At 38.5% G+C, this 15518-nt stretch overlaps 1 protein-coding gene across 3 annotated transcripts in view; it reads left to right on the forward strand.

Moving 5' to 3' along the window:
• Nucleotides 1-15518, forward strand: part of UVRAG (UV radiation resistance associated) — a 372875-nt gene that overhangs the window by 194845 nt on the left and 162512 nt on the right. For 2 of the 3 annotated variants that reach the window (XM_043995097.1, XM_043995099.1), the window contains 2 exons: nucleotides 5528-5548; nucleotides 6651-6816. In XM_043995097.1, coding sequence (XP_043851032.1) covers nucleotides 5528-5548; nucleotides 6651-6816 — 187 coding nt within the window. The remainder of the gene's footprint in view (nucleotides 1-5527; nucleotides 5549-6650; nucleotides 6817-15518) is intronic. The other variant, XM_043995098.1, reaches the window with a different exon arrangement.

Genomic DNA, 15518 nt, shown 5'->3' on the forward strand with positions numbered 1-15518 from the left:
AAAAAAAACTTTCAGAATTGAATTGAATTACATTTTTGAAACCGATAACAACTTGGTTTGTTTGGTGCTGGTTACTATTTTGATTTTTTTGCTTTCAAACAGACCTTAAATACTACCCCTTCCTTGAAGCTTTATAAACTCATTGATTTTAGGACTGAACACAATTAGAGAGCTTTTGGAATAGTCCCCTCATTTTTTAGATAGGAAACTGAAGCTCAGAGAGAGAAAATATGTTTTGCTCAAAGTCGCATACTAAGTGAACAGTTACCATAATCAGAACCCAGTCCTAGAATCTAGGTCAGTGTTTCTGTTCTTCCATGCTGCTTTTCCTTTTTGTTCATAGCGAGCCTTCCCTTGGGTCGCCTCTTAGCACTGTGTGTTCATCTTACTTATTTTTCATATTCTAATATATAGTTAAATAGTTTGTATACATGCTTTATCCCCATTACTTGTCGATAAATTCCTTCCAGGCAAGATGTAATCTTAGTTATCTTTGTATTTTCCCTAATATGTATCAGTGTATTGAACATGATGGGTAATGAATGAATGATGGTAGTGTGCAAAAACATACTACACTAATTATCTGTATGGGTCTCTGGTAGATCTCTCCCCCGCCCCCCTGAAATTTTATCCTTTCAGTGGCACACATCCATTTCTCATTTTTATGGTATTAACTTTGACTTGCCTGGGTACTTCCCAGTGTACTGCTTAGGAAACTGCTTTAGGGGCACAAAGTGTGCTTTTCAAAGTGCTTAGTGGTAGAAAAAATGCTAGATTAGGGAGTCAAAAGGAGTTTAAATTGTAGACCTTTGTGATTATAGGTAAGTTGCCAATTTTTCTTGTGCCTCAGTTTCCTCATCTATAAAATGTGAATACTACCCTAACTTACAGAGTTGTTCTGGGAGAAATAATTTAAATCCCTGAAGAGTCATTGAAATAAGTCCTAGAGCTTTTGGTATTATTTGCAGAAAAAACCAAAGAATCAATCTTTAATAGATATCGAAAGTTTAAACCAAATGGAAGCACAAATGTTCTAAATGATAAACAGAGATTTAAAGAATTGGTGGAGGGAAAACAATTGTTGAATTGGGTTCTTTTCTTTGCTCCCGCTACAGACTTGAAGTTCATTCTTGTTCACTTTTCCCTTCCCCCAGCATAACTATCTAGAACCTTACTAGCCCCCTGGAGTAGCATAAGGAAGAGAAATCCTTGCTCTGCTTTAGGTGTTAGGGACGTCATCAGGTCTTACTGGAAAAGCAGGCCTCCAAGAACCTGAACTGAGGCTTTGGCAGGTAAGAAGCCTGTCAGACAAGGAAACTTGGAAGCCAATCCCTTTTTGGTGTAAAGGGCCGGGGCAGGGGTGGGGGGGAGTGGCTGGCAATAGATTATGCTTCCTGAGGCTCCAGGGCCAGGCAGAGGTAACCATTCCTACCCACTTGAGCTCAAGTTTTCCCATCAGAGACTGGTGTCTTTAGGTTTGAACTAATGAAGCAACCCCAACACAAGCAGCTTTCCTATCAGGAGGTGGCTTTCCTTTTGAGCTCTGTGGAAACCCCCTGTGCCTTGTAGGGCTTCACCTAAGGTCCCTTTAAAATACTTTTTAATATAAATCCACAGAACTGGAAACCTAACACCATTGTGTTTAATAGCAAGGCTGTGACTGAAGCCCTGTTACAAACGCTATCTCTTAATAGGAAATGATGCAGTTGGGTTTTTATGTTGCTTTGTTTTATTGTTTTGATAGGCAGAGAGAGGTGTTCTGTGGTGGTGAGAGTAGTATATGAATTCCCTTTTGAATTTAGCTTTTCCCTTTGGGGACCTTCTTTCAGATATGTATATTTATATTTTCCAATTTAAACAAAATGATTTTAATCATTAAAGGCCTTAAAGTATCATGCTTATACTTTAAGATGAATTGAGGCAATGACCTGTTTCCATAGCACACAAATGCAAGTCTTGCTGTTTGGGACCCCTTTGGGAATGAAAAGAAATAAATACAATAAATTAAAAAATAGCAGAGCCTTTGGCATTATACATTTAATTTGTTTGGGACACTAATTGAGAAGCCACCTCCTGCTGCTCTCCCCACTGCCCCATCTTCCCCTAAAGGTTTTCAAATTCTGCCTCTGTCAAATCATATCAGAAAAAAAAAAATTAGGATCATTGGGTTTAGAATTAGAAAGCACTTTAGAGGTTACCTAGTCCCAGAGCAGGAAAATCACTGAATAGGTAACTAAAGGACCTGCAGTTGAATGCTGCCTCTACTATTTACAAGCTGTGTGACCTTGGACAAAGGACTTAGCCTCTCTGAGCCCCTATTTCTTCATGTATAAAATTGAGGCTTTTGGACTAGATCATTTATAAACTCCCTTCTGGTTTGGAAATCTGTCTCCTGAATGATCTTGTTTTGTAGAGAGGGAAATTCATTGGCAGAGCTAAGATTTGAATCTAAGACTTTTGGCTGTAGATATAGTGTTTCTTACTCTGAACTCAATATTTCTAAATAAATTCTCATGGTAGATCAGTTTCATCTCCACTTAACTGTTATGAAACTGTGTAAAGGTTATTTGAATTCCAAAATAAGAGTGAATAAAGTTCATCTTACTGTGATATTTGTTTTGAGCAGTATGCTTGGTCCTGGGGAAAACCAGAATGTAGGAGACTCAGAGTCTTGAAGCTCAGTGGGTGTAATGATAATAAGACACTTAAAGATGGCCTGTGTACTCTTCTTAAAACTAATGGGCTCTGAATTTAGTCAGCCAGGTCCAAATCTTCTTGCCAGCTGTGTGATTACAGGCAACCTGCTCTACCTCTCTGACCCTTCATCTTCTAAAATTATAAAAAGGGGACAATGATGGGAGCACTACCTAATTCCTGGACCGTTATAAATTGGAAACTGCTATACAGATGTGAAAAATGACACTATAATCTAAAATGATCAGTATGGCAACTCTGAACCAAATACAGAAGACATGTAGCATCTGTAATATTTTTCTCAATGTTTATATAGCATTTTAAGGTTTGCAAAGTTCTTTGTGTCCATTATCTTATTTGACCTTTACAATAAACTTCTAAGTTTAGTGCCACAGTTGTTATTGTCTTCATTTTATATGGGAGGAATCAGAGGCTTTGAGATGCCAAATTATTTATCCAGGGTTTCACAGATAATAAGCATTAGATGTAGGATTTGAACCCAGCTTCAGCAATTTCTCCACCATTCCACCTAACAGCTGCCTATGAATGTTATCCAATGTTATCCTAATTTGAATATTGCCAGCTTTCTGCTTTCATGTTCTGGGGGCTAATCAAAGGGACGTTCAGAGAGCTTGCTAACAGGCTGGAAAATTCGCTGGGAATTATAATACAGCTTATAGTTATGTTTATAGTTTATAAGTTGTTTTCTTTAAGGCAGCTTTCTCCCCCCTCCCTCCACTTCCTCCTTTCCAGATGAGTTAACCAAAACTCTGAAGATGTAATGTGATTGGCCCAAGAACACATAGTGACATACTTGGTCTTTTAGCTCCCTTCATATGAAGAAGTGGACCTTCTCCCTGCTAAGGAAAACCACTCTGTATGCACAAAGGATCCCATTGTGTCCCATCTTCTCCAGCAGATTGCTCCCATCTATTATCATTACTCTCTCACTAATCTTTATTAATTCCCCATCCACTGGCTGCTTCCCTACTGCCTACAAACATGCCCATTTCTCCTTCATTCTCAAAAAAGTCTCACTTGATCCATCCATCCCTGCTGGCTATCATTCCATATCCCTCCTCCCATTTGTAGTGAAACTCCTTAGAAGGCTGTCTTCTTTTTCTTTCACTCTCTTTTTTACTCTACGGTCTGGCTTCTAACTTCCTTCTTAACCAAAACTGCTCTTACTAATCACCTCTTAATTTGCCAAATCCAGTGACCTTTTCTTAATCCTCATCCCTCTTGAGCTCTCTGTAGCCTTTGACATTATATCTCACCCTCCTCTCTTGGAGGTTTTTTTTTTTTTTAAGGTTTTTGTGATACTGTTCTCTGGTTTCTCTTACTTGTTTGACCTCTCCTTTTCAGTCTTCTTTGCTACATCCTCATCCCAGTCAGTCCTGCTAATTGTGCTCTGTCCTGAGCCCTCTTCTCTTCTCCCTCTCTGCAGTTTTGTTTGTTCGTCTCATCAACTTATGGTTTCAGTTATTCTCTGTATAGAGATGATTCTCAGATCTACTTGTCCAGGTCCAATCTTTCTCCCAACCCCTGGTCTTTTATTTCCAACTGTCTACTATACCTCTCAAACTGGATGTCCTATATACATCTTAAACTAGCATGTACAAAACCAAACTCATCATCTTCCTCCCCAAACTCTACCCTCTTCCAAATTTTCCTATTGTGGTTTAGGGTATCCCCATCCTTCCAGTTACCCAGACTTGAAATCTAGATGTCATCCTCATCTCTTCAGTTTCTTCCCCTCTCTTCATAATATCTCCCATAGACCCCCTTCTCTTTGACACTCTCTCACACCTGGACTATTACAGTAGCCTGCTAGTTGATCTCTACCTCTTCCCATTCCAGTCCATATTGCTGTCAAACAGATCTTTTTTTTCCCCCCAAACAGAACTTTCAAAAGCCAACCTCTGACCACATCACCCCCTATTTAAAAAGTTCCAGTGGCTCTTTATTACCTGCAAGATCAAACAAAAAAATCCTCTATTTGACTTTTAAAATCCTTTATAACCTGGACCCTTCTTACATTTCTATCTTTTTACACCTTACTCCTCTCCATATATTCTACAAGAAAGTGATATTGACCTTATTGTTCCTTCAACAAGACATTCCAACTCCCAACTTCAAGTGTGTCACTGGCTGTCCCCCAGCCCTGCAATTCTCTCCCTCCTTGTCTCCACCTCCTGGTTTACTTGGTTTTCTTAGTCTCAGCTTTTTTTCTTTTATAAGAAGCTTTTTCCATTCCTCATTTATCTTAATGTCTTCCCTCTGAGACTACCCCCAATTTATCCTATCTGTATCTTTTTACATTTAGTTATTGCCTGTGGTTTTACCCATTAGACTGTGAGCTCCTTAAAAGCAGGGACTGCCACCCCCCTCTCTTTGTATTCTCAGTTCTTAGCACAGTGTCCAGCACACAGTGGGTCCATAATAAATGCTAGTTGAATGACTCCTGGTCTGAGCATGAATTCCACCATCTAATGATACAACTCCTCAGCAAGGGTGACTGGTTGTAATAAGGTCCCTTTCATAAGGAATTTCAGTGCCAGAAGTAAAAGAACAGCATAAGAAGGCAGTGAATGGAGGTGAGGTCAGAGAGCCCAGAAGGAGAGGTTACCCCTTTATTCTTTTATGAATTCTATGTTTGTCACCTGAAATTTCTCCGATTATACATTTAAAACTTTTAAGTGATTTGGATTTTTTTAAACCTTGGGGACACATTGGGCAATTAATTTTTTCCTCTCTGGGGAAAGGAAAAAGCTTTTATGTTGCATTATTTACTATCAGTTGAGTGCCTGAATGATCATTTATCACTTTGTAGGCAGTGGCAGAAAACTGGATGGTGAGTTTAAAATGTAATTATCCATAGCTTCTTAAAAGTTAGATGACTACATCTATGTGTAGGATAATATATACATCTTTCCACAAGTGCTTCTATCTAAAATGCATGGATTGAATGGTATACAGACCATAATATCTATAACCTTTTGCATTGACTGTTTAAAAACTGTGAATTATTTCTTTGTGCTGGCTGTCTCACCTTCAGATAATAGCATTTTTCTAGAATTATTTCTGCATCACTTTTATTAATGGCATGAAGCCAATGGGCATGCAACTTCATAACATGCTTTATGAGTTTGTGTTTTTAACCTCAGAATTAACCTTTTTTTAGTCTGTTGCTTAGAGAATTGCTAATATTAGAAGAAATATGTTTCTGTAGTACTGTGTATTTAAGTATTAAAAAATAATTAAAATAGTATGTAATAAACTATGGTGAGTATGGTCCCCCTTGTTATAGGCTGGGGAAGAAGGGCATGGAAGTTTGAATAGTCTTTAATTGTATTATTAACTACAGGGATACCTTGCCTAACCTCATTAATTGATTACGTGAAAATACAACATAGCCAAAAGGTTATGGAATTGGGGGGGGGTGCGCAATTCTTTAGGGACAACGTTTATGTACATATAGTGAGAAGAATAGTGATACTAAGCATCTGATGATCCTGAGAGTTAATCCTGATGAGGCTTGAGTGCTAAATCAAATTGTCACAGACCATTTGACCAAATGACATTACATTGGGATTTTGAAATTGTTGAAGATGGAGCTTACTTTATGGTTTATCAATAGCATGCTTGGAAAAGGACATTGGTTGAGGCTTTGTTACGCAGGGTATGCCTGTAACATGGGGTGACTGAAACATATCCAATATAAATATTATTACCTTGTTTACTCGGAATCAGCTTTTAAAGGAATGGGGTAAAGCAGAAGGCTTTTTAAAAACAGATTTACAATTATCGAAAAAGTCATGTTTAGATTAATTCTTAGTGTCTTATTATTTAAAAGTTAAAAAAAATATCTTTTTGAAAACAGAATCCTTATGTTTACATAGGTCATTTCTATGGGTAAATAAGGATTTCTTATGTCTTTGCTTTTGAATTGGCAGCAAAAGATGATGGAAGCATTGCTGTTGCTCTTGGTTACACGGCACATTTGGTCTCCATGATTTCCTTCTTCCTTCAAGTGCCCCTCAGATATCCCATAATTCACAAGGGATCCAGATCAACAATCAAAGACAATATCAATGACAAGTTGACAGAAAAGGAGAGAGAGTAAGTGTCTCTTTTTGTATACTTGCTGCTGCACATTATAGAGCATATGATGTGATGAAATCATTGATCCGATTATTGGCTTTACATGCATATTGGCTTTTTGTGAATATTACAAATAGCCTTGTAGGGGTTATTAAGGTGCTTTCCTTATAATCTTTCCCCATAAGCTAATTAGTACAGGTATTCTTATCTTCATTTTATAGATGAAGAAAGTAAATGACTTGCTCACAGTCATAGAGTTAAGTAAGTGTTAGATTTGAACCCAGATAACTCTTGATTCTTAACTGATTACTTCCTCCACTCCACGAATGTGGGCTTTCCTAGTATGATAGAGACAAGGCCAGAAGCTGAGTTCAATTTTTCATAGCCCAAGTTATTTTTTGTGTTCTTATGAATTGGGTGACTTATTGGCCATACTGTTCTAAAAGAATTGTCTTAGAAATCCTGTTTCAATATTATCTGAACATTCTGGCTTTGGAGTACATAGTATTGGAGTACTTTTCTGGTTTTTATGGTAATGCCTATTTCTCCTCACTCATCTGGCCTTTGTGAAATGCCAGTCTAGAATGCTGCCCTGTCTGAAGAATGCCTTCCACACCAGCACACTGCCAAGGGAAACTCTATGGAATTCTCAAACATTTTGCTTTGAGATATGGCAGGACCACGTGAAGGAATGTGCCCAGAGTCCAGTTGCTAGAGACTCTTTCTCTCCCCCTGCCCTATCAGTTGTTTTTACCAAAATCTAAACAGTGGGTTTTTAAAGCATTTAGGGGAGGGCGACAGGAATAAATTGTTTATTAGGTTTTGTTAATGGTCTTTAAATTGATGGGAGTTTTCTATATTGTGCTACTTAAATAGCCAATAATTAAATATGTTCAATGTAAATCAATGAAAGAAACACTAAAGTACAAGCCACTCATTTATATTGGTTACAGAGGACTTTATGTGATCATCATTTGAGCATCACAACACACCTCTTGGGTTGTGTTAAACTGCTCTAGACACTGCATGTTTAGGTAGGGGATGGAGGGAGGTGGGGGTGGGGGAGTTACCACCAAAAGGAATGTGACTTAGACTGTCATCAAAGCGTTTAACATTTGATAGACAAAATAAGATTTAGCATATATGTGAATAGCAAAAGTTATTAGTACAGATAGACTACACATCAGGAAGAAAAGTACTAAGAGAAAATTCATGAATGGGAGACCTCATTTCTGATTTGAGAGGTCAAAGAAGACTCCATAAAGGAAATTGCCAGACCTTGAAGAATGTCAGAAATGTGGAAGGGGGGGCGGCAGCTAGGTGGCTCAGTGGATAAAGCACTGGCCCTGGATTCAGGAGGACCTGAATTCAAATCCAGACTCAGACATTTGACACCTACTAGCTGTGTGACCCTGGGCAAGTCATTTAAAAAAAATATGGAAGGAAAGCTACTAGGAAATGATGTTAACAAAGCCACAGAATAGAGAACATACAGGATATGTTCAGTGTATTACACATCTTACAATTTGCTTTTAAGCTATGATCTGTGAAGGAGAATGGTGTGAGGTAAGACCAGAAGCATATGTTGCTATTAAGAGAGTTCTTTTCGGTCCTCTGACCCACAGTGCCTAGAGGGTGCATAATTTGGTCAAAAGGGGGCCAGATTGGGAGTTCAAAGCCCAGCTCTGCCACCTACTGTGACCTTGGACAATAACAAAAACAATGAATGATATTTATAGAGGGTTTGAGGTTTGTGAAATGCTTTAAGTCTGTGAATTGTGTACTACAGGTATCCTTATTGTCCCAATGAAAAACTGATCCTCAGACAGGTTTTAGTAATTTACACATGATTCCATAATTAGTGTCAGAAGTGAGAAATGAACCTACATCTTCCTCATTTCAAATATGGTTCCTCTGTTGCACCAGGCTGCCACTTTACCTTTGTGGAATTCAGTTTGTTCCTATGGAAAATGAGGGAGTTGGACTGGATGCCTTTTGAAGTTCTCCCAGGTCTAAATCCATGATCCAATGATGCCATTTTCTCAGTCCTTCTCTGTGAAATGTGAATGTATGTGGTCTTAGATCTTTAGTTGCACTATTGTAAAGACTAGTGCTTGAGGCTCTTTAGAAACAGAAGCATTGTAAATTACTTTTCCTTGTATTTAGGGTTAACAAAAATCAACACTTTTTAAAAAAGACCATAGGGTTATACATTTGTAATAATGAATCTTCCTTTTAGTATTTCTGATTCTGATTAAGGAGCTCAGAGAAGACTTCATAAAGGAAATCGTCTTTCAGCTTGGCCTTGAAGGAGGGTAGAATTTTACCTTAGATTCCAGGCTGAGTTCTATACACATTACCGTGGTTTACTTTTAGAAATTCAAATGTGCCAGGTTCTTGTCGGATTTTCAGTGTTGCTGTCATGTCTAACAGACAGTCCCAGCAGATGCACTGCTGATCCATTGAAAAGACCAGAGCTCAGGCTTTTAGGAAGCGTAGGGCATGTTTCCCAGTCTTGGTTCTTAAATCATACGATCCAACCGGGTCTCTTGAAGTCCAGCTGTTTATAAGGAAGCAGGCAGCTCCAAGCACAGTTCTGCTGGGTTTTTGCCTCCTTGAGCTTACAAAAATAATGCCATTGCCACAGTCTTTCAAAGAAGAACCTAAGGAAAACTGATATGCAGTTGTTTGAAAGCTTTGTTGAGCCTAAGAATAAAATTATCCTCTATGCTATCAAGATTGAGCAGTTGTGATAGTGCAAAGCTCAAAACAAAACTTAGGCTAGAGAGAGGAATTCTGACTGATCCATCTCTTTAGTATTCAAAAATGCAGAAGAAAAGACTGGTGTGTTTCATAAACCTTTACCCTTGCAGTGATGATGTAATAAAATCCATATGGGACCTTTGTAAAAAACCAAAAACCAAAAATACAGAAACCCCCAGTGCTCTGGTAGGTAAATTGACATAACTAAGATAGACTAACAGCATCTTGTGGTGTGTTGAGAGCAGCTGCTGTTGTCAGCCTTTCAAGCACTTATCCTGCAAGATATATGGGGGGCCAGGGGAGGGCATAAATAAATTGCAGTAAACTCTTAAAAGAAGAAATGAGGTTAAAGGCCAAATTTGTCACAGCATCTTTTGTGGATTCAGTATGATTCCTTTAAAGCACTTGGCAGGATCTTCCTGACCTGACATACCATCAGAACAGAGGTTAAGTGTTTTTTCACCAGGTTCTCATGGTAATTCCCAAGTAGAAGCTCCACTCTTAAGGGAAATGTAATTTGTTACTTTTCTGAATCTTCTTCTAAAAGGCCCATGTTAGGAATAACTGACTCTCTTGTCCTCAAGAATCATCCTTTTCCTACCCAGTTCTTTGTATAGAATAGGGTGGTGGCTCATTTAAAACACAGACTCTTTTATTATCATGTGCTTTTGCCAAAAGGCTACTCTTCATTTCAACTTAACAAACATTTATTTAGCACCAGCTGAGTACAAAACTGCTTGGTGCTGGGGGCACAAAAATATCATAAGATAATTCCTGTGCTTAAGGGACATAATCTTATAGAGGCAATGAGACATCCTCAAATAAGTAAATCAAATACAAATGCAAAAGAGGATCAAAGTGCTATGGAGGAGTAATAAGTAACTTGTGGCTTAGAAAGATCATGGCTGGCTTCCTTCAAGATTTAGCACCTGAACTGAACTTTGGAAAAAGGAAAGGATTTCAACAATGGTCAGGGGAGAGCAGTCAGTCAGCAGGCATTTTATTAAGCACTGTGTATAAGGAACTTTGCTGGCCACTAGGGATGAAAAGACAAAGAAAACTACATTCTAATGGGAGAGACAATAAGCATTTATGAATATATACTTCATAAATACAAAGTAGTTAAATAAGAGGGAGGGGGGGAAATCAGAAAACAGGTTATTTAGGACAGTGAGAGTCTGTGAGACTAAGGTTAGGAGAAAGTTCATCTCAGGTGTGGGGGATGGCCAGGACATAGATGCAGAGATAAGAGATGGAATGTAATATGTGAGAAACAGAGAAAAGGCTAATTTAGCTGGATTGGGGATGGGAAGTAATGTCAGCTGAGGCTGGGGAGATAGTCGGGCTCAAGTTGTGGAGGGCTTTAAAAGCTAAGCAGAAAAGTTTTTATTTTTTTCCTGGAGGGAAAAGAGAGGCACTGAATTTTATTGAGTAGGGCAATGATGTAGTCAGATCTTCCTTTAAGGAAAATCACTTTGAAAAGTGTGAGGGATGGACTGGAGTGGAGAGAGGAGTCAGGTCTGGGTTTTGAGAATCGCATTAACAAAATCACCAAGACAGGATAGAATAAAACTGAGAAACAGTTACTAGTCCATCTTGACTAGAATATAGAATGTTTTGGGATAATAGCAGGAGGTAGAAAAGTGTACCATAAGATTATACTGCCAAAAGATCAAAAGAAGGAAGAAAAGGACTCAAGTACAAAAGTAGCAGCTCTTTACTGGCAAAGAACTGGAAACTACAGTGGGGAGGGCTGCTGATCAGTCTGGAGAAAGGCTGAGCAAATTATGGTATATAATGTATAGAGTGGAATACTATTATGCTATAAGAAATGATAGGTTCATAAAAGCCTGAGGAGATTTGTATGAGTTAATGCAGAGTGAAGTGAGAAATAGGAGAACAATCTATACAATAAAACAACTTTGTAAAGAAAACTTAACTTTGATGAATGCAATAATTAACAGTGATTCCAGAATACTGATGAAGAACTATGTAACTTTGGTTCTCTTTTCTCTCCTTAACCCCCAACTGAGAGGTAATGGATTCAAGCTTCAGAATGAAACATACATTTTTGGACATGTGCAGTTGTTTTTGCTTTGTTATGCATATTTGTTACTTGGGTTTCCTTTTTATGGGAAAGAGGCAGAAAAGAAATACTTGTTAATTGAGAAATAAAGTGAAAGGGTTTTTTTGTTTTGTTTTGTTATTTAAGATGGGCTATTTACAAATTATAGCAGGTCTGCTATTGCCAGAGCTTCTCCCAGTGTTTGTCAATGTGATTGGAATTTATGGAGTCTGACATTAATGTGGAGAATGGCATTAGAGTTCAACGTAGAAGCAAATTGAAATTCTTGAAAGATAACCAGTTTTTGCATAGTGATTGATGATGTTTGAATTTATTAAGATGTTGGTAGTGATACTTCTTGGTTCCCTGGTTATATCTAAATATAGGTTTGATTATAGGAGAATAAGGCACATTCTTACTAGTAACTTGTATTTTGGACCGTCTAATTCACAAAGCAGATAGTTTGCTGAAAATGATGAAAATAATAACTAGCTCTTTACAGTTTGCAAAATATTTTTCTCAGTAGCTCTATGAGATAGCTGTTAGAGTCAGTATTATTATTTTCTTTTTTGGGTTGGGGAAATTGAAATTTAGAGATGTGAAATGACTTTGCCAAGATCACATGGGTAGTAAATTGTAGCACTGGATACTTGAATTTATGTGTCTTAAGTTTAAGCACTGTGCTTTGCTCCCTATGCCAACTGCTCAAGATCACATATGGCAACAATAGCAGGCAAAAATCACAACCATTTCATCAACTTGATTCCCAAGAGACTAAGGATGAGCTATTTTAATGGTACTGCATCTTTCCCTCTCTTGTCCTTTGGTGTACAGCAATTTAATATCCTTTTATGTAAAAGAAAGCTATCAACCATGAAAACAATTCAAATCATGACCACAATAATATGGCAAGGTAAAATAACACTGAAAGCCATCAGAACTCTGATCAATGAACTTAACGATATGAAGTCCAGAGAATAGACAGTAAAAACTACTTCTTTTAGGAGCTCTAGGATGAGGCACATTTTGTCAGATGTGACTAATGTGTTGCTTTATATTCCTTAACTATACTTTTTTTTGTTTGTTGGGTTTTTTGTGTGTGTGTGTGTGGGGGGTTATGGGGGTTAAGTGACTTGCCCAGGGTCACACAGCTAGTAAGTGTCAAGTGTTTGAGGCTGGATTTGAACTCAGGTTCTCCTGAATCCAGGGCCAGTGCTTTATCCACTGCGCCACCTAGCTGCCCCCTGTACTTCTTGATTAAAAGTGGGGAATTGATGGGTGGGAGGATGGAAGTGGAGTTAGGAGTTATTGGTACTAGCAGTTATGGGGAAGTGACTGATTCTTTCTAAAAAGTATTCATAAAACATTAAAAATAGGAGAAGAGGAACATATGCAGGTATCAAAGCATTGGACTAATTAGGTTGCTCTTTCCCTTTTTAGCAAACATGTAGATGGGGATATTCTTCTGTTCTCCTGGATATAAAGGGCAGATCAGAGGAATCATATGGGTATGCTAATCTCACTTAATCTCAGTATCATCAGCTATTAAAATGGCAATTAAGTACTGCATCTATTTCCTCTCTCATTTAGTTTCTGCAAATGTCCAGTAGTGGATGGGGACATATGGCAAAACAAAATTGTACAGAGAAAGCCAGGGATATGAGTGGACTTCGAGTTCAATAAGAATCAACATTGTATTGTGTTAGGGAAGAGTCTTAGACACAATTAATTGAAGTATAATGGACAAACCCTCAGTGGTGGTAGTCCTATTGAACTTTACCTTGGGTAGTCCATGTCTGTAATATTGTATCCAGCTCTCTGGACACCACATTTTCGAACAGACATTGACCAAAATTGGATCAAATCCAGAGAAAGGTGACAAGGACAAAGAGAGGACTGACCATCATGCTATACAAGGGTTCTTAACCTGAGCCTCCTGAACTTTTTTGGTATTTTATAATTGGTTTCCTCAGTAATCCTATGTATTTTTATTTTATGCATTTAAAATCTTTATTCTGAAAAGGGGTGCTCAGAAAAGGGAAGCCTAGAGCTTCACCAGACTGCCAAAGGGGTCCATGACACAAAAAAAGGTTTATAACTCCTAGATTATATGAGTATGATTTGAAGAAACCGAGAATATTTAACATGGTAAGATATTATCAAAGAGTAGCATTCTACTGTCTTCCTTGGCCCATGGTTGTTTGCAGGAGGATCAGGAGAGAAGGATTTGAGAGAGAATAGGAAGGACAATAAAATTGTGTTGATGATTTGGAGGGGGTGGTAAGGGAGAGGTCACAGATTGAATTTGGGGAGGGGAATTGGCAAAATTTGGAGGAGAAAATTCTCTAAGCCTAGCTGTCAATCTAAATTCTACTTCTGGACTGTAAGAGAAACAGGATTAAGGATGATTAAAGTAGATTATAAAGGGATTAAAGAAGATCCAGGAAGATTAGAGTTAGTCTACAACAGAATTGTAAAGAGAAGGTATCTGGCAAGTTCAATCAGGATAAGTAAGAAATGGTAATTGGAAGAAATGGGGATTCAATCATTAAGCATTTCTTAAGCACTTCTGTTGTTTTTATGTCCAACTCTTTTTGACCCCATTTGAATTTTTCTTGGCTGAGATACTGGAGTGATTTGCCATTTTCTTTCCCAGGTCATTTTACATCTGAGGAACTGAGGCAAATAGAGTTAAGTGACTTGTCCAGGGTCTTGCAGCTAGTGCATTTCTGAGGCCTGATTTAAACTCATGAAGATAAGTTTTCCTTATTTCAAGCCCAGTGCTCTATTCACTGCACCATCTGATTGTCCTTTAAATTGTTGTAGTTCCGTCATGTCCAACCCCTTGTGAACCCATTTGGGGTTTTCTTGGCAAAGATACTGGAGTGGTTTACCATTTCCTTCTCCACCTTATTTTACAAATAAGGAAACTGAGGCAAACAGGATTATAAGTGACTTGCCCAGGGTCACATAGCTTCTAAGTGTTTGAGGCCAGATTTGAATTCAGGAAAGTGAGACTTCCTGACTTCAGCACTGGTACTCCATCCACTATGCCACCTACCTCCCTTTAAGCATCTACTATGGGCTAAGCGCTGGAGAATATAAAAAAAAACAAAAGACAGTCCCTGATCTCAAGGAACTCAGAGCTTAATGGAGAGACAAGAGGCCAACAACTCTGTGCAAACAACTCTTGCCTGTGTCTTGCAAGATCTAATGTGATGACTGGCCATACCTGGTAAACCATTTCTGCAGACAGGCTAAACCAGGTTGAGGGAAACTGACAGGCCTCAAATCCATCAGTGAGTTAGGGGGGATGTCTACTCCAAGCATATGATGGCTTCTCCCGGTGGAATGGGCAGATGGGAACAGTTTGTTCCAGTGGCCATGAAGCCAGCTGAAGCAGGCACTCTGGTGGGCTTAGAGGTTGGTCAGTCATCAAAGATTCCAAGCTCATCCCCTGCATCCTGAGCCATCTTCATTTGTCTTGATTTTTGACAAACCACTGGACTTTGATGTCTCTGGAAGAGAGAGTGAGGCTGATGACTTTGTGCAACTCTGCCTCACTTAAATCCAATTTACAAGCAAGTCAAGACATCAGTCTGTGATGTCATTGGTCATCTTTGAAAATGAAGGATGAGGGGGCAGCTAGGTGGTGCAGTGGATAGAGCACCAGCCCTGGAGTCAGGAGTACCTGGGTTCAAATCCAGCCTCAGACACTTAACACTTACTAGCTGTGTGACCCTGGGCAAGTCACTTAACCCCAATTGCCTCACTAAAAAAAAAAGAAAAAAGAAAAAAGAAAATGAAGGGTGAATAACTACAACAAAGATATATGCAGTGTAAACTGGAGATAATCTACAGAGAGAAGAGACTAAAATTAGAGTTAAGCACA

The sequence above is a fragment of the Dromiciops gliroides genome, chromosome 3 (assembly GCF_019393635.1).
Source record: "Dromiciops gliroides isolate mDroGli1 chromosome 3, mDroGli1.pri, whole genome shotgun sequence".
In the NCBI taxonomy this organism is placed as follows: domain Eukaryota; kingdom Metazoa; phylum Chordata; class Mammalia; order Microbiotheria; family Microbiotheriidae; genus Dromiciops; species Dromiciops gliroides.